The sequence below is a fragment of the Mesoplodon bidens genome (assembly GCF_964165515.1).
Source record: "Mesoplodon bidens genome assembly, chromosome: 13".
Classification (NCBI taxonomy): Eukaryota; Metazoa; Chordata; class Mammalia; order Artiodactyla; family Ziphiidae; genus Mesoplodon; species Mesoplodon bidens.
Genome location: NC_138169.1, coordinates 19,885,333 through 19,904,663, shown reverse-complemented (window position 1 = coordinate 19,904,663; position 19,331 = coordinate 19,885,333). Strand labels below are relative to the sequence as shown.

The 19,331-nt window shown below is 49.3% G+C and overlaps 1 protein-coding gene across 4 annotated transcripts in view; it reads right to left on the bottom strand.

The window, feature by feature from the left end:
• Positions 1-1,559: 1,559 nt before the first annotated feature.
• The window catches only part of KIAA1671, a 188,594-nt gene continuing 170,822 nt past the window's right edge, over positions 1,560-19,331 (bottom strand). For all 4 annotated transcript variants that reach the window (XM_081252305.1, XM_081252306.1, XM_081252308.1 and 1 more), the window contains 6 exons: positions 16,341-16,596; positions 13,277-13,451; positions 12,391-12,515; positions 10,215-10,357; positions 7,917-7,999; positions 1,560-6,690 (listed from right to left, as the gene is read on the bottom strand). In XM_081252305.1, the coding sequence (XP_081108431.1) occupies positions 7,921-7,999; positions 10,215-10,357; positions 12,391-12,515; positions 13,277-13,451; positions 16,341-16,596 (778 nt within the window). In that variant the 3' untranslated portion in view covers positions 1,560-6,690; positions 7,917-7,920. The remainder of the gene's footprint in view (positions 6,691-7,916; positions 8,000-10,214; positions 10,358-12,390; positions 12,516-13,276; positions 13,452-16,340; positions 16,597-19,331) is intronic.

Here is a 19,331-nt window from a genome sequence, read left to right as displayed (position 1 = left end):
TTATGAAAGACCTACATTAGTACCTGTTTTTTTAACGGAAAGAAATCCAGAGAATTTTTGCTTTTACAAAAAAAGGGTGAAAAGCAAAAATCACGTTGTGTTCTTTTTTTTTTGCTTTGTTTTATTTTTATTTTTTACAACTTCATTGGAGTATAATTGCTTTACAGTGGTGTGTTAGTTTCTGCTTTATAACAAAGTGTATCAGTTATACATATACATATGTTCCCATATCCCTTCGAGCCACGACAGTGGTGAGGTGAGCCCCAAGCAGCGAGTGGTGCCACCAAGTGCCTTCCGTGGGAACCACACTCAGTATCTCAGCATCAAGCGGCCAGAGCTTTGAACTGTGTCTGAGAGCATCTGTGCTTTATCTCCATTTCTTCTGTGCGTCTGTGAGCAAGATGTGTCCTCAGGTAACTGCTTCTTCAATTTATGCCGTTGCAGCTTAGGAAAGGTTTCAGAGGAACGCTCTACTTTCGGATAGTGGAGGGGAACCTGTATTTAATGATTGCTGAATGAATAAAATAATCAGGGCAAAGGGGTGAATTGTTAACCAAGAGGGTTTTCTTTTGTTGTTGTTTGTTTTTAGCTAACATTCTCAAGTCAGCATAAAACCCAACCTCCTTGCATCCCTGGAGATGTGGGTGACAGCTGGGCTCTGGAAACAGGTGGATTTGTGTGACCTTGGGTGAGTGAATGAAGGTCAGAATCACAGCTTCATCTGTAGATGGAGAAGCTTCTCTCTCCTCGAGCCATTGAGAGATCACGAAAGCAAAACACTCAGCACAGCGTTACCTTCTAGCTTTTAATCACTGAGGATCCTGCCTACTGTTGACAGTTCAAACCAAGAGACTGCTTCCTTCTGGTGCTCATGGAAAGCAGAGTTGATCTCAACCCCTTAAACTGGATGCAGCCGCCACCTGCTGGGGATATAAGGGGGAAGACAGAGGTGCGACAGCCTATCAGGCCTGACCCCCCAGCCTCCTTCAGTTCCTTTTGGATCCTGAAGGCCTACTATATGCCCAGGTTTCCTGGGCCACATTTCTTTAACCTAGAGTGCTCAATCTTGGCCCTATTGCCATTTGGGGCCGGATCATTCTGTGCGATGGGGTGTGAGGGCTGTCCTGCACAGTGTACAATGCTGGGCAGCATCCCTGGCCTCCACCCACTAGATGCCAGTAGCACCTCCCTTCCCTCCCTGTGATAACTAAAACAACATCTCCTGTCATTGCCAGATGTCGTGCGGGGGACACAATCCACCCAGCTGAGAGCCACTGCCTTTAACTTTTGCCCACTATTATTGCTGTCACCACCCCCCATTCTGGAGAACCTGGGGGTTCAGAGATACCCCACAGCCAGGAGGCCGAATGAGGACCCAGCCCCACGTCGAATGGAGATCCTGCTTTGTCTCCATTGGCCCCCTTTCCCAGGACCCCTGCTGCGCCCTCCCGCTGTCTGGCCCCCAGCTCGGCACAGCGGAGAGGCTGACTCAGCTGGGGACAGCCATGCATGCATGGGGGAGTCCATTCATTCACACACCGACACGCTGACGTCTCCAGTGCCGTTCGCGTCAAAGCTTTATTTGCTGTTTTCAGAGTCTGAATGCAACGTCTTTGTACATGCAAAGGTCATTTTGTTTTAGGGCAGTCGACCAGATTCCCAACTGCTCTGCTGTGCGTATGAAACCTCTTTACAGTTACAAAATAGAAAAGCACTGGTAGACATCCAATACTCTGTGAGGTCCGGGAAGCCCCGTTTGTTTTGGTGTTAAAAATATAGGTTTTTCTAGATGAATTCTCAGTCACACGATTAGAGATCATTTCTGGGACTGGATAAAGTGCCGGTCGACCACCTTCTGTTCAGAACTCCTGGAGCCTGTGAATTCATAAGGCAACTGCAAGGACACCACCTGGCAGGACGCTTCAACTTTCTTGCACACAGGACTCGAGTTCCTTTTCGATCGTGACTCAAGTATTGGAGGAAGGGACCCGGAAGAAAGGTTAGGAAAATACATAGCGTACGTATATATATTTCCACTCCCCCCCTCCATCTTACAAAGCATTTTGAGGATCATAATCATCTGGGAAGTGCAGGACTTGTAGGACGTTGGTATGATTTAGGAAACGACACAGTACAAAATATCTTCAGTAACACAACAGATGACTTTTATGAGCCCCGTATTTACAGGATCTATAAGGCTATGTGGAATGAGATCATTCTTTAGACAACGGCATCACGTTTTTTTTTTTTTTTAGCAGGCGTGACGCCACCGGAGATTGTTAAAACGGTGCCAGGCTGATTCATGGGAGGAGATGGTGTGGTGCCAGGTGTGAGGGTGACTGTTTAAGGAGATTCTGGGAGGTCAGCCGTGAGCGGCTGAGAGGTTACCTTGCTGGAAATCTCAGGCTGACTTTCCAGGAACCTGGCTTTCTGGCCCCCTCCCTGCAGGAATCAACCTAGACAAAAGAAAGATATCTCTAGAGGGGTGATGGGGGCCAAAGGAGATACAGACCAAGACTCAGCACATTCATGCCTACTGGTTTTCTACACGGTTCTATGTTTCCAGACCCTCGACTTGCCCAGAATTCCAACAGGGTAACTCCTGGCAGCTTCTCAGCACAGGGCTCAGGTCCATCCCTCCCTAAGGGGGTGGGGCCCAAGGTGGACCCCCTTCCAGATGTGGGGCAGGTCCGCTCTCCCTTAAGTGGCTCCCTCCTACCCCATGGAATCACGAAGCCATGGGGCTTTTTTTTTGCTTTCCTGTTTTATCACATGTTGGAGGAGGAAAGGCACAGTCAGAGGCTATAGAAGGATTCTCCATTACTGTAGTGACTTGCCACAGCATAAATTGGAGAGGGCGCAATTCCCGTCGGATAGAGTTTTTCTCCCACCTCCCTGCAGACCTCACCCTGAAATGCTAGTTTACACAAAGACAACCATCATCTAGCTTCCGGTATTAAGGGACAGGGCTGTGTGGGAGGGACCACAGGGACGGAGGAGGAGAGAGGGAGCGGCTGGCTTGAGAGTCCTCTCCTTGGGTGGGACGCTGTCTTCCACGCAGGCCCGTGTCACCTTTAAGCAAGCATTTTGTTTTGGAGGTGATCCAGTGACACATCTGTGGGTTTTTAGCTTTGTAATGACGCCTAGCTCCTGGGGCAGTCTGGGGGTATCGTGATGAAAAATATAAATGGACAAGGCAGCTGTCAGCACCAGGTGGGAGCAGCTGAGGTCTCCTTCAGGGAAATCATGCCTAAGGTTTTTCCAAATCCCCTGCACAGCCTCTAAGGTTGAAGACCTCAGGCTCACCTCTATTCCGATACCTAGAGTTGGCCTCACTTCTTCCTGGGAAGCACAAGGGAAAACACATTTGTCTGAAAGCACACGACTTTGCTTGTCCCCTGCAAAACCTCCCCATCTGATTGTCCTTTCCCCGAATCCCAGACAACATGAGGCCGTCAGGGCAGCATCACTCAAAGCCCCCAACATTCTAAACTCCACTGGAGTTTAGTGAGGCTTCTCTTCCACTGGAGTTTCTCTGGTGGTACTGAGAGATTCTCCACAACACTGATTTTTGAGGCCTCACCATGGAATTTTACAGGCCAAAGGCTTCTGTTACATTAGGCAAGGGACCATGAAGAAGGGGATCTACTGGAGGGAAAACGATACGGACTTATCAGAAGACCGGCTCTCAAAATGCTGACGTGCAAAGGGGGTGTGGGGGGATGGAGGGGGAGAGAGAGCGTGTGAGAGAGAGAGAGAGGGTATACTTAAAAAAATCACCTATCTATCCATCTTATTTTTGAGGCATTCTGTATAAAACTCTCATTTAAAGAAAGCCAAAGGCCCAGGGGAGGAGGGCTGGATGAGGGCGGGTGACCTGACTGCATACAGATGATTAAGGCATATTAAGTTAGCTTAGAAGGAGACATTTCCAAAGGTGGCTCCAGGCAAACTCCAGAAACTAGCATACAACCCCTTGCTTAGCCCCCAAGAGCTCACCTGGTTTAGAAAGAGGAGAAATAAATAACCTGTTCGCCTGGCTATCTGCAAAGGCTCTAAGCATCAGTTGCTGCGAACTTCATTGTACTGATCACAGCAGGAGCCAGGGCTTACGGGAGCCTGCACTGCGTAGGCCACTCCTGACCCACCGTGATTGTCTGCTCAGCGGTGAAGGGATGAGGCTGCTGTGATCAGTTTCAAGGGGTAGACTTTGTATGTCCTCATCACCAAGCAATTAAATGGATTTTTATTTCCAATCCAGGTGTGGGAGCTTAGGTAGAAGACCTTCAGGTCAATCTTGTTTTCAAGTGTTTTTCTTTCCTGTTGGGCATACATGGGATGCAACATGACTAATTCAAAACTGAGAGTTTTGCATGGTGAGTATCACTATACTGACCGAACAGAGCAAGTCACTTCCTACTGCCTAAGATGGTACCAAGGGGCCTTCCCACCTTGAGAAAGGCAAAGAAAGACAGCAGCTGAGAAAAGACATCAGGGTCAAAGCACACCAGGAGTGTCTTTTAAAGAGGACCTATTGACCTGGACACCACAGCAAAATTGAAATAAAACATGAACTGGATCTTTGAAGAGTAAGAAAGAAAAATCAACTGAAGCAGTTCCTGAAAGGATTAAATCCCCAAATGGCCAGGGAGAACGACTGACCACAAACTCAGGGAATGAAGAGAATACAAACTATGATCAAGCAGGACCAAATCTCCAGACACACATGCGTGAGGTTTCCAGATGCACAAGGTTGCCCGGGTGACGGGTTCCAACAACTGCCCATCCAGTAGCCAAAGCTCAGCCAACAGGATTCAGGGAGGGAGGGCCTCTCACCCCTACCTCGGTCACTGTCCATGGTGCTGAACCACAACCCCTCTCGGGCCCGGGTGTTTGTCTTAACCTGCAGAGACAGGATTGGTCTCCATCCTGCCATCCCCAAGAGAGGGAAGAGGTGGTAAAGGGAGATAAGGGAGGAAGAAGAGCTGAGGAGACAGAGACTGAAGGAGGGGTGGCCAGGGAGAAGGGAAGCAGGTTTTGACACCATTTGCAAAGAACGGATTTATTCGGAGAGACTTTCACCTCTTGGGAAGTCCATTGCTGAGCAAAGATCCATTAAGAAGCTCAGCCCCAGTGCTCCTCAGCAATCACAGGCTGCCCTGTGAACTGCCCAAGCATCTCTCTCACACATGGGCGTCTCCTGGGCAAGGTTGGCACAAAGTTTATGGCAACTCCAGACATGGCGGTGGGCCGGCTATCCTTGGGATGACTGCTGGGGCCTTGGGCTCAAGAGGTGGAGGAGGCTGGTGTGGAGGATTTCCAAAAACAAAAACAGAGTAGCCATGACTGGAGACCCCAGAGGTCTTGGAGATTCCTGGGAATGAGCTTAGAGTTGCCAAGAAAAAAAGAGGCAAGGCAAGTCTATACTTGGTTACCTAGCATCTAACAAGTCTGTCCAGAGTTCCTGGGCTGGGGGTCGGGGAGACTCCCCTCTAGAGAAGGGCTTTCAGCAAGACCCTCCCTTCCTGCATTTGGACCTAGAAAAAGCACCTGGTCAGGTAGAACTGGGGGGAGGTTGGGTAGAAAGAAGAGGTGAGAAGAAACAAAAAGGACCCCTCATTAATCGTTTGTCCTGAGACCAACTGGGAATGGATCTTTTATGCCAGTAGCTCAGGTGTTCAGAAAGGGACTTTGGAGAAAAAGCCTCTCGGGTGGGTCTGATGTTTGGGAGGGAAAGGCACTGCCATTTGGGCTGCAGTTTTTTGAACCTTGAGGCCAAGGGACAAAGGTCACCCTACAGAAATCAGAGCTCGAATGAATAGGAACCAGGAAAATGTACACCAGGGTGACAATTAGAATTTTTAAAAAGCTTGGGGTAGGGATAAGATAACCTGAGATGATTGGATACTTCAAGCAAACTATTCACACGCCTCTCCTCCTGTTCTTTAACATAAAAACATATATACATATCAAATTTCAAAGAAAGTTGGCTGGATTATTGCTTTATCGCCTTCTAAAGCAAACAAAACGTGATGTACAATGGAACAAGCAAGCTCTGCACACAGCCCCACTGGGAGGATAAATACACTTGAAAGAATGAGGGTGGGTTGTTTAAAGATCAGAACTGCTGATTCTCCGAGAGGGAGAAGGAATTAGCCAAAGGAGCGATCAAAGCCCCCAACCCGGTGGTGCTGCTGGGACCACAGTTACAGCAGAAAACGTATGGTTTCATCTTCCTTGGAAATGTCCTTTAGAAAAAAGACCAGCCTTGGGTGGGGGTCGGGGGAAAGAGGCGCTTTCACGACTTAGAACCCAGGGGAGATGGTCCAGCCTTACATCCATGTTCCTGGAGCTGCTGCAGGGGTTTAAAATGGGTAGAAATGCACATTTTTACATTAAACAAAACAAAACCAAACAACCAGCATGGACATTTCTGGGCCGCCTGGCTTCTTTCCCAGCCTGAAGTGCTGTCTGGGGAGACGGAGCACGTGCTCGTGGAGGGTGAGACTTCCTGCCCCATCCGTCCGGGAGAGCCTGTGGTGAGGGGGGGCATTGGGCAGCCTTCTCCACCTGACCGACAGACCGACCGACCGGAAGGGCCCAGGGGTGTGCAGAAAGCAACGGCAGCAGCGGGACCTCGTCTTCGGGTACTGACAGTTAAGGCTTGTTCATTAGATGTGGCAGTGCCCCCTGGAGAGGAAGGGACAGTCCTGGTGTCAGCAGGGGGAACAAGAGACGCCATTTCTCCCCATCGTCGAGCCCTAAACACTTTTCTGGTGCTCCCCAAGACGGCCACCCCACAAGCTACAGGCCAGGAAAGACGACGGTTTTTTTTTGAGGGGTGGGACGGGGAAGGTGGCGGGAGGCTGGATACGATGGAATAACGTGAAATTTAGGGTCATGTCAGGGTGCCAGCATTGGTGTCCTCAAATGGATGGCCGGAAGCTTAACTGAGATATCGTGGGTACAGCACTGAGCACTGAATAAACACAGGCTCCGATCCCTTACCTGAAATCCTAGAGCATAGATTTATCGGGGAATTTAGAAATTTTGAGTTTATTAGATACATACATACAGACATATATATGCTTATATGTAAATATTATGTAACATATAATACATATGTACATTATGCAACACCCCCATAATTAAGCACATAATATGCTTGCAGTATTATGTATGGATATTCATATAAAATGGGGAAAACAGAGTCTAGTATTTTATCCATGCAGGTCAGGTTTTGTCACTAAATAAGGGATGGAGATGCTTCATTTTGCGAGCTTTCTGGATTTCAGGTTTGTGGAGAAGGGGTGGTGGGTCTCCTGTGCTGCTCAGAGCACAGCTGACTCTGATGGAGCAAGAGCCATGTGTTCCTCCCCCAGGGACTTCCGGTCCATTCTCAGGGAGCCCTCTGGACCGCTCGGCAACACGGGCGCTGCTACCCCATTTTACAGATGGGCAAACTAAAGTTCAAGAAGTTAAATCATTTGGGGCCCACACCAGGGCATATCTAATCGTTCGATTTTTTAATTTCTTTTTTTTTCAAATTAATTTTTAATTATACAGGTTGTATAGGAATGTAGAAATTGGGGACATTTCAGATTAAGCTGTCCTGCCCGTTCAATTTATAAAGGAGGCCTGAGATGCAGTGAGAAGGGCTGGCCAAGGGCATGAGACCAGAGTCCATGCCCTTTCCACCCACCCCAGGCCGTCCAACTGTGGGTTTTTTTTTCCCTAAGAAGAAGCAGATCATTGCCACCCTCTTTACGGGAACCCAAAACACCCTCAACCACGTTTTCCCTTCTCTTTTCCAGGGTACAGCATCCCAAGTCTCTGAGCCTTTGCCTCCTGGCCCAAGTTCCCTGCTCCTCAGATTGCAGGCTCTGTCCGGGTCTCCCCTCCAGAGCCCCTCATACCTGCTCAAGCTTGATTTTCATACAAGCTTTGCCTCTTCTTGGATTTCAGCTCCTTTAGCCACTGGGGAGAGGGCTCTTCCGATCTGAAACCGCAAAGGCAGTAGGAGTCAAGTGTGAGCCTGACCGAGGACCCCCTGAGGGACCCAATTCTCCTGCCGCCGTGTGGGTGGGGGCTGAGCCACACTCGCAGGTAGCAAAGATGCCCATGTCGACATGATTGAAACAGGAATTAACCAAAGTGCTCCAAAATGAAGAATGTTAGATAAATCATGGTACATCCATTCTGTGAAATAATCTGCAGCAGAAAGTCATGCTTACATAAAATTATTTCCATCCATCCATTTGCCACCCAAATATCCATCCATCCTTCCATCTCTCTACCCAGGTACATGCCTGTAAGGGTTAATTCTGTGTGTCAACTTGGCTAGGCCACAGTGCCCAGCTGTTTGGTCAAACATTATACTAGCTATTTCTGTGAAGGTATTTAATTTTATTTTTTAGATGAGATTAATATTTAAACCAGTTGTCTCTGAATAAAGCAGATTACCCTCCATAACATGGGTGGGCCTCATCCAATCAGTCGAAGGCCTTAACTGAAAAAGACCAACCTCCCCAGAAGAAGAGGGAATTCTGCCAAGATACTGCCTTTGGGACTTGAACTGCAACACCAGCTCCTCGCCAGGTCTGCAACCTGCCTGTCTACCCTGCAGAATTTGGACTTGTCAGCGTCCACAATCGTGAAAACCAATTCCTTAAAATAAATCCTTCTCTCTCTCTCTCTCTCTCTCCCTGTGTATACATACTATTGTTATGTTTCTTTGGAGAACCCTGACTAAAACAATGCCTGTAAGACACAGATAGATAGATAGATAGATAGATAGATAGATAGATTGATCGATCTTATGTTTACCGAATAACAATAATTATTTGGGGGAGGTACGATTTGTTTTAACTTTTTTTAAAAATTGAAGAACACACATCCAGAAATCACTCAGATCACAAGCACACAGTTCAATGAATTTTCTCAAAGTGAATGCACTTGAGTCATCACCAACCGAGTGATAACATTTTCGAGTGTCTTATTTTTTACTTTCTGCTTTATGTATTTTTCTCTGTTTCTCACAATGGCTTGTAATGAGAACACATCATTTTAACAAAAACAATGAAGTCAAACAAAAACATCTGAAAATTTTTTAAAGAAAAAGATATCATACTTATGAAAACTTTAATGGCTATGGGAGAATCGTCACATGAAATATGTAACTGGCAAAGAAGCTATATATATTTTATGTTGTAATCTCGACTACATTTAACAAGAATGGAAGGAGAAAGGCCCAAACGTCACTATGGTAGTCTTCTGGCGGGGTGGCGGGGGGCGGGGGGCGGGGTTTCACATCATGGGTGATTTTCTTTCCTGTTTTATATTCATTTTATATTTTCTACAATTTCTAAGGTGAGCAGGTACTACTTTTATAATCAAACTCATGTACACACAAGACCTTACTTCTGTTTATCTCAGAGAAAGCTCCTGACTCTGCAGTCCTGGAGGGCTCAGGGACATTGCTGACCTGGCTGGGGGTGGGGTGGGGGTCTGCAAGGAAGGAGAGGTCCCCTGGACAGACAGGGGTCTGAGTACCCCAAGCAAGGCTTGCCTGACGGTGGAGGCTCAAAACCAGGCCTCCTGGTCTGGGGGTCCCTCCAGCCCTGGAGAAACAATGGTGCCCTCAGCTGACTCTAGAGCAATTCTGGCATCCACAGAGCAAGAGAGGTACCATCTCTGCCTCAGCCTGTCTCTCTCTCTCATCCTCTTGCTTTCCTGCTTCCCACGGCCCACTCTGTGCTCCAATAACATGCACAGCCTACAGCACCCAGTTCTACCAGGCCTCTGGACCTCTGCATGTGCTGTGACTTCGGCCACCTCTTTTGTCTGTCATGACCCAGCTCGGGCATCCCTTCCTCTTGGAAGCCTTTTCCACACCCTTCCTCCTCAAGTCTGGGTTCTGAACTCTTCTCCTGCCTTCCTCTATCACCGGGGTCAGATAGTAAGTATTTCTGACTTTGCACATTATAGGGTGTCTGTGTCAATGTGTCAGGTCTGCAGTTGCATCAGGAAAGCAGCCACAGACAATCCTTAAATGATGGCTGTGTGCCAATAAAACTTTATTTACAAACACAGACAGTGGGCTGAATTTGACCTGTGGGCTACAGTTGGTCAACCTCTGCTCTATCATAGCTCTTATATTACAATAACAGTCTCATGAATAATCCCTAACTTTTATGTGTTAGCAACACTCTCACCTCTCGTCCTTCTCCACGCTGGAGGGCAGCACGCGACTGCCTAGCACCCCAGGCTGGAAGGGGGACTTGGGGCTCTTGGGCTGGGGGGCCCAGCTGGGGGTATCACTGGGACTGTCCATCTCTGGCCTCTTGTGAAGCTGAGCCTGGGAAGAGAAGACAGGGGTGGAGTCTGTAACCCGCCGTTGGTCTGGGGAAGGGTCCCATCCTACGGCACTGTCACTGCATGGCGACAGCAGGGCTCCCAGCATCTGAACGGACCCAGGCAGCAGACTCAGGGGTGGGGGAGATGCTGCCTGACCGTGGAGGCCAAGAAAAATCAGAGGTCAGGCTTATAGTCCAAGATGCCACCCTTGACCACTGGGATCAAACAACCATGAAAAATCCACACAATCACATTATCTTTGGCTGAAAAGCCACTATGTGTGGTGTCCTCATCACAGGACGCTCCATCTCCTTTGGTTTCCTGAGAACCCCGAGATGGAGACAAGAGATGCATCTTATAGCTGAGGTCCAGCTCTTTTAAGCTCTTTGCTCCTGTGAATATGAATAAGTGAGGTTTCTGACTATCAGATTTGCACAAGGAAAAGGCAGGGTGGATTCCCACCATTTTTGGAGGGCACGCAGGGAATGGGATGACTTGGAATGGTGTGCCCAGAATTCCTTTGGGGGCTGGGGGGGTATGATGGTGGCAGGTGGCATCTGTCTCCAAGTCAATGCTGGCAGGGCCCCCAGCAATAGTGGTCCTCACCATCGTCGGCCTGGCAGCTTCTGTGCACTGGGCATCCAGCGTCTGGACTCCACCAGGTGTAAGTTATATGACACACGTTTCCAGGGTGGAGACTGGCTTTCCCTATTTTATAGAGGAGTAGCCTAAAGGTCAAAGGTTGAGCAGCTGGCCCAAAGTCACACGGTTTTCAACAACTAGGATTCGTCCTAGGTCTGCCCCATTCCAACTCCAGGGCTCTTTCGAGAAAAAGCCTGGCAGCCTCCCTAGGGCCTCTACTCTCTCCTGCAAGCAGGGCCTTTCTCTGCCCCCTGTGTTAGGTTGCCCTGTAAGGCAGGCTTTGTTCCGATGCTCCAAAAAAGAAGTCAGAGAACCTCTGGCCCAGGACAGTTGCTGCAAGACATTCATGTTTTGAAGGCCTGTAAAATGAATTACAGGGGCAAGCATGCATCCGCTGTTTATCAGCTTTTTATTCTTGCCAGAAATGACATGAAAGGCAAAGCTGCCATCTACTGAAGGAGGGGCAACTTCACAGCCCCTAACAGGAGGCTCCCTGGCCACACGGAGTGTGGGGCTGAGAAATTCCACAAACAACCTAGGCTTCTTTGTCTTGATTTCTTCTCCAGTAAAATGGGAGTGAAGAGCTACCTTTTCTAGGGTTGCTGGGGACATAAAGCGAGTTTGCAAGCACATGGTGCCTGGGGATAAAAGAGGCCCCTCTCTCGCTTGCATTAAGTACCACTGCCTCCCAGGACCTGTGAGATGCTCGGTGGAGCTGAGGGTGGGGAGACAGCCCAGCCCTGCCCCCAGGATTCTACAGTCCAACTGGGATTGCGGTGCTACTTAAGACAGATTAATGTGGTTCCAATGCTGACTTCTCACATTGTTTGGAATCAAAATAATCATTTTATGGGCCTCCCACCCCTAGCACACCAGATTCCTCAAGAACAGAAGCCTGGGCTAGTTCACTCCTGTTTCCCAGACATCCAGCACTGGGCCTGATGCCTAAGGTGGACTTCTAACTCCCTTTACAGATGAGCACGTGGAGGCTTAGCTGGAAGAATAAACTGAAGAGCAGGTGTGGGAGCTAGAGAAAGAAAGTGGAGATTCAGAAACACAGGATTACTGGAGAAATCCAAATAAATCAGTAGTATTGTTCATAGCACGGGGCCAAGGCCTATGTCCTGGTCTTGATAATGTACCATGGCCATGGGATGCTTTAGCACTGGGGGAAGCTGGGTGAGGAGGGGTACACGGGAAGTCTCTCATACTAGTTTTGCAATTTCTCATGAATCTTCAACTATTTCAAAAATTAGACAGAGAGGGAGGAAGACAGGAAGGGAGGGATGCAAGGAAGGAGAGAGGGAAGGAAGGAGGGAGGAGGGTGAGAAACACGGGCCTGTCTGTTTTGCTACCACAGGTAAGCACAGCTCTGGGCATGAAGTCTGGTACCTTCAGCGCTGCTGGGTCCATGCCTGGAAACACGGGCATCCTCTGGGGTCGGCTGATGGGTGTCCTCTCAGCTCTGGGTGTCTTCTCCTCCTCATCTGACTCTTCCTTCCTGGGGGATTTCTCCTCTGTTGCAAAGAAAAGGGTACTGAAGTCACTCGCAGCCTCCATTCTGAGATTTTGCTTCTCCTTAAAACTCTTCCATGGCTCTCCATCTACAGATCAAGTCTAACTCCTTAGCAAGGAATCACAACTCTCCACGAACTGGCCCTGCCTTTCTAGCTTGATTCCTGCTATTTCTGGCTTGGGAAACACTGAACCGCTTAGAGAGATGACCCGCCCCTGCCCCCGCCACACTCACGGAATGTTCTTTCCACACCTCTGCCCCTTTGATCCTGTTGATATTTCCATCTGGAATACCCTTCCCTGGCTAATTCCTATCTGTTCTTTAGGATTCAGCTCAAGGTTTGACATGGAACGTGGCCAAAGGAGTCCTTAGAGGAGAATGCATAGCCTTAAATAATTTATTAGAAACCCAGAAAGACTGACAATAAATGAACTGATCTTTCAACTTGAGAATCTAGAAAAAGACCAGCAAACAAACCTGAAGAGAGGATAAGGGTGAATTTAATAAGAATAACAGCATAAATAGTGAAATCCTATTAAGTTGTCTCAGTTCCTTGCAACCTGTGGAGCCCTAATTAATATATCATCCTCAAAAAAATGTTTTACCTAGTTTCTAATAAGCTTGGTATAATAAGAAACCACAGTTTCCTATGTTATTGTGTTCTAATATCCCACAGCCTTCAAAGTCAGAAAGCTCTTCCAGGGTTTAACCTAAATCCTTCCTGCTATCCAATGTGCTACCTGTGGAGGAGAGGGGGCATACCTGTGGAGTCCTTGAACATCCACGTGCTGTTGGCCTCCTCCTCCAAAGGAGACCTGCTCTCCGACTCGCTGACTCGGCTGCGCCGGAGGGAGTGGGAGATGGGAGCCCGGCGGCGGCTTCTCTTGCTGAGCTGCACCCGGGTCTTTAGGGCACTTGAGTCGAGGACTGAGGTTTGCTGTGGGAGTGGCAGGGAAGAAGAGGGGAAACAAAGTATGGGAAACATTAAATGGGGGCATCACCCAAGGGAGGTGTGCATAGCTGCGTCGATACACAATGCTATTTAGGTGGTATATGGGCCAGCATTTCCGCATTTCAGTGGGAATCTAACACTCTAAGCCTACTTTCTCTGTGAAATATAGCATGCAGGCTGATTCCAAGAATCAAATAAACTTTGAGTGCCCCACACAGTGCCTGGAGTACAGTGGGCACATAATGGAAATGGCTTTCCCCTCCTGGTGACATCATCTGAGCAGGTAAGCTAGAGCAGTACCTAACAGGAGCTCAGTACATGTTTGTTTGTTTGTTGAATGAATAACTGAACACATCATCTAACTAAATCCTTACAACAACCTTATTCCACACAGGGTCCATGAGCTGAGAGGTTCTCAGTGTGGTCCTTCCTCTACCCACAATAATTCAGGGTGCAGGTGGGAGCCAGTGGAGCAACCTACTAAGCACCAGGCATTTGTTTTCAAGCATCACACTCTGAGCAGAGGCGGGTGGAGGGTCAGTGATGGTTTCCAACATCACCACCTTTTGTGCTGAAAGCGCTGGGGGCAGACCACCTGGGTAGGCCCAGCAAGAAGGTGGGGCAGCCTCTGGCTCAGTGATCTCCAAGGACATGGTGGTGAAGAGCTCAGAGCTTGGGCTTCAAATCCCGCTCAGTTCAAATGCCAGCTGTGTGACCTCAGAGCAGGGGACTTACCCTCTCTGAGCTTGGGTGTCCCTATTTGTAAAAACGGAATGATAATAGTATCCCCTTGCCAGGGTGGTTGAGAGAATTCAGGGAGCCCAGGCATGGAAAGTCCTGGTTCCAGCAGCACCTGACCCAGGCTCGCAGCTGAGAGCTATTCCTACAATGGGCTTCTCCCTTCCTGGCCAGCTCAGGTCCTGGCCTGAAATGTTGGATTCTTCCTCTCAGGTCCACTTTGGAGAAATTCTGTCACCCAGGGCCTTTTAAGTTAGCGATGATGAGCTAATTTCAGTGACTCATTTCCCAGAGTTGGTAAGTGACAGACACCCCATTGGGGGCAGGAGGAGGGGGCTGATATCTGCACACCTGTTTCCCAAACTGGCTGTGATGCTGTCCAGTGTGGGGACTTGTGTGGGGCTGGTGGAAGTGGGGGAGAGATGGAAATCATAAAGGGTCCGCCGTCCTCAAGAGGAGAGCATATATCTCCGGTCGCTACTAAATAGAGCGGGTTTCTCAGACTCAGGGAAAGTGGGGGGTAGCCACAGCAACGCAGAGGCTGCTGAAGGGGGTGTGGTTCCATTCCCCAGGGCCACCCGTGCAGCCTCAGGCTGGTGCAGAAGCTGATTCCTTCCCTAGTGCCTCGCCTCCCCTTTCAGCCTCCAAACACTGCCTGTGGGAGACCTCAGTGATAAATAATTGGCTGGACCTGTGCTTAGGGACACTGGCATTTCAATCACTCAGTGGCCGCTTCTGTTCCCTAGTCAGCAAAAATGAGGGAGTTCCTGGTGGTCTAGTGGTTAGGGTTTGGCGCTTTCACTGTCATGGCCCAGGTTCAATCCCTGTCGGGAAACTGAGATCCTGCAAGCTGCTCAGTGTGGCCAAAATTTTTTTTTAAATGTTAAAAAAAAATAATGTTGTCTCTGGTTATGTGAAAGGATAAGTTAAATAAAATAAAATAAAATAAAAATGGGGCAGGGGTTTTGCCTCTTGGGCTTAGTGTTCCAGAAGGTAAATCAGGAGAATTATGCTATGGCACAGTGACATCGTATGGGCATGTAAGCTGGAGCAATGCTTGGGACATAGCTGGAGCTCAATAAATGTTTGTTGGATGAATAACTGAATAAATCACCTAACTAAATCCTGACAATCTGCACCCTGTCCATGTTGATATAGTGGGGTGCCCCAATGGAGACTTGGAGTGTGTGCCTTTCCTCATTTCTGCCCTTATTTAGAGATGCCAGAGAGAGACCTTGACCATATTTAGGAAGGAGAATCCCATTTGAGGCCCTAAAGGAAGCCCCACACCTAAAGCAGTGATGGTCCTTCTCTGGGGGCATCTGTATAGCCACCTCTAAGAGTGTGGACGTGAGGCTTCACTGAGGAGACAGGGTCCGTTTTGGATTTTGCATCATTTAGAAGATGCATCCTCAGGAGGGTGGGCAGGTAGCCCTATTGTCAGGGAAGGAGAATAATAAGACCCCTGGGTCTCAAGGATTGAAAAGGCCAACCTGCCTGACCCCTGCAGGTCTAGAAGGGGCTGGGTCGGAGGCAGGTGGACTTGGGTGGCTAGCATCCTGCGGGGTGGCTCTCCATGGGCCCCAGAAGAGCTGAGTTCTGAGGGCTGCCCACGCCTGAGGAGGCTCCCCTTTACAGACAGGCTTGGATTCCCTGGCTCCAGGGACATGGTCCCACTTGGCAAGACCTTGGTCAGAACCCCCAGCAGAATCGGTCTGAGTGAAGTCCAGGCTGCACGCCTAGATTTGCAGACCTCAGGCAGACACCTCCCACCCGCCAGGGGTGAGAGGCCAGATGGCCTGTTCGCCTAACAGGTGAGGGCTCAGCTCAGTTTTCATTTGTACATGTGTGATTGCATTCACAGCTGTGGAACCCACTGTACTGGTTACAGGTGGATAAGGAAGCCGAGGTTCAGAGAGGTGAAGACAGTTGCCCCAAGACACACAGCTGGTGTGTGACAGGTACAAGCCTCATGTAGACTTCAGTCCCATCTCAGACTGTGCCCTCTGCACCCACCACAGGGGGCCCTGGCATACAGATTCTACCAGGGAAAGGGGGAATTCATTGGGAGATGCTAGAACGTCCCTTTAAGAAGAGATGACTGTTTCCAGCATGTGCTCCCGACGACTGACTTACATGGATAAAGGAGAAGTCGTCCACCCTCTTTGCGGGGCAGGCATCTGCTGGGGGCGGCCCCTCCATCCCGTCAGTGGATTCCAGGTCCGTGCTGGATCGGTCCACGCTGGTGCTCTGCTGGTCCTTGGAGCAGTCGTGCTGGTCCCCAGCAGAGGTGGTCTCCGTTTGGGAGGACAGGGAGGACAAGCAGCTGCTGGGGGGCTGCTTCTGAGCCGATGTGGCACTGCCGTCCGGGGATGGGGACTCGGGGGCCAAGCTACGAGAATGGAAGGAAGGGAGGGAGGCCTGGTCGGGCAGGTAGTTTCAGAGACCTGAACTCCAAGGAAGGCAAGTGGCAGAAGGTAGGGTGTGGGGTGTGCTTTATATGCTGGGAAACAAGAGACAGAACGTCCGTTAGGAGAACCGCTCTGGGCCCAGCCAGGTGCTGTCCATGGTGCCGCTAGAACACCTGAACAGGTGCAGAATGGGTGCAGAATGTCCCGTTCAAGACCCTCTAACCCTGCGCTGTCCATTACGGGAGGCACTGGTCACATGTGGGCCGCTGGGCCCTTGTCATGCGGTGAGTGAGGGCTGAGCTGGGCCCTGAGTACAATCAGTACACACTGATTCCCAGCACTTTGAGTGAAAAAAAACGAATGTAAAATACCGCGTTAATAACTTTATAGTGATTACATGTTAAAATGACAGTATTTCGGATCTATTGGGCTCAAGAGAACATACTGTTAAAATTAATTTTGCCTGTTTCTTTTTTACTGATGTGGCTACTGGAACACTAAAACTGCATGTGTGTCTCGAGTTTGCCGCTTGTGTTGTATTTCTGTCACACGGCGCTGATGTAGGCCAAATAATCACTGGCAGTCACCCGCGGGAGAGCAGGAGGGGGGGAATCTCCTGCATTGTTTCATCCATCCATTCATTCACTCACTCACTCACTAAAGATTTACGGAGCGCTTATTACGTGCCAGGCCCTGTGCTAACAACTGTATCGTTCCATCCTCTTCACAGTCCTACAGTGATTACCCTAAAATCCTGCAACGTCCACAACCCTAGGAGGTAGGATTAACCTCAGGAAATTAAATACTAACCTCGCTCAAGATGAGGAAACTGAGGCACAGAGACGTGAAGTAGCCTGCCCAAAGGGACAGACCTGACCCCAGAATCCAGGTCCGTGACCCTCTCCTCCTGGAATTTCTGCCCATAATGTATTCCAAGTACCACTTGGATAATTGGAACCACACAGGATAGAAAATATGTCAATAAATCAAGCCATTAAATTAAATAGGCTCCCCGCTCCCCCCTTAAAAAGACCCCAAAGCCAAGAGCACAGGAGAGCCTAACCCTAAGGAAGGGGGGACGGGCACACCAGACACCACCTCTCTGATAGGAGGGTCTGCCCTGAAATACCCCTGAGCTGCACCCTTGGGAAGAACCTGCAACCCAGGTGTACTGGTGTTTCACTGCAGGAGCACAACCATGCTTTTTGTCAGCTCGGGGAAGAATTTATTCCTTGGAATAGGCAGGATGTTTGGGTGTGGGGTGCGACTGAGGCAAATCCACAAAAAATGAGGGCAATACTACTGAGGAGGCTGCAGGTGGCGCCGCTGCTCAGGGTTGGGGGCACAGCAGCTCCTGGGCCCTTTCCCGGAGGAGGAGCTGCAGTGCCTCCGCGAGACAGCAGGGGGCGACCCCAGGACACAGGGGAGACGCCAGGTCCCAGAGGGAGAAGGGGCCTCCCAGGGTCACACAGCGACCGCAAAACCAGGACACCCAGGCTTCCAGACTCGCTCACTGATTAACACACATCACAGGGTAGGAAAGAAAACAAAAAGCCTTCATGGGTACTGGAAGGAACCTGTGCTTCCCTTTTCTTACCCACTTCCAATTCCATCAACCTCCACCCAGCTTTAGTACCAATGACAGCTAGGGGACATAAACCAGCAGAGGGGTGTGGCCGCTCCTGACGGATGGGGGCAGGGGAAGGAGATGGGAGACCTGCGTCTGAGTCCAGCTCAGCCATGAACACACCATATCCCTGGGCTGTGAAACCCACAGATGAGGAAACTGAGTCACACAGTGACACAGCTGGTAAGTGGCCATGCTGGGGTCGACCCAGGTCTCCCTGACTTCAAAACACCGTGCGATCCTGTGGCCCGCCGGTGGGAAGGGTGAGCTGAGAACACAGCAAGCCCACCTCCGGTGTCCAGGAAGCTGCTGCTGTGTTCGATCCCCCACAAGGGAGAGAAGAAAAATTGCATTTTTAAAACAATGAACAGGTGCAATGTATCAAGCTCCTACTAAGTGCCGGGAAATATGCCAACTGCTGCACAGGTTACCCTCCTGACAACCCCATGTGCCTCAGTCTTTGCCTCTGCAAGATGGGGCGATAGGATTAAATGTAAACGTGCTTATAACAGTGCTCGGCCTGTCTGCTCAACACATCTTGGCTCTTTTTATGAGCGTCATTCCCTTTCTATGGAGAAGGAGCGTGAAATCTGGCAAATATAACTAATTTACCCAGGACCTCACAGCCAGCTGGAGTGAAGCTGGAATTCAGACCTGCCTGCCTCCTGAATCCAGGCGATGCTCAGTAACCTTCAGGCTTCTGCCACAGTCATAATAATATTCCTTCCCAGGCAGGCTGACACCTGAGGGGCCCTACAAGCCTCTAACAGCGGTGATACTAAATGCTGACATAGCTTATAAAGCAGTATCTGTAATATGCTCCTATATTTGTAAACACACAATATACATAGAGAAAAAAGTCTAGAAAGACAACAAAAAACATTAATGAAGGTTATATCTGTGTTCTGGGATTAGAGGCGATCTTCATTTTCTTTGTAATTTTTTTTTATGGTAGTGAAACACACGTAACATGAAATTTACCAGTAGTGCATTCACAATGTTGTGCAAGTATCACCGCTCTCTGGTTCTAGAACATCTTCATCTCCCCAGAAGGAAATCTGGTCCCTGTTAAGCAGTCACTCCCCCTCC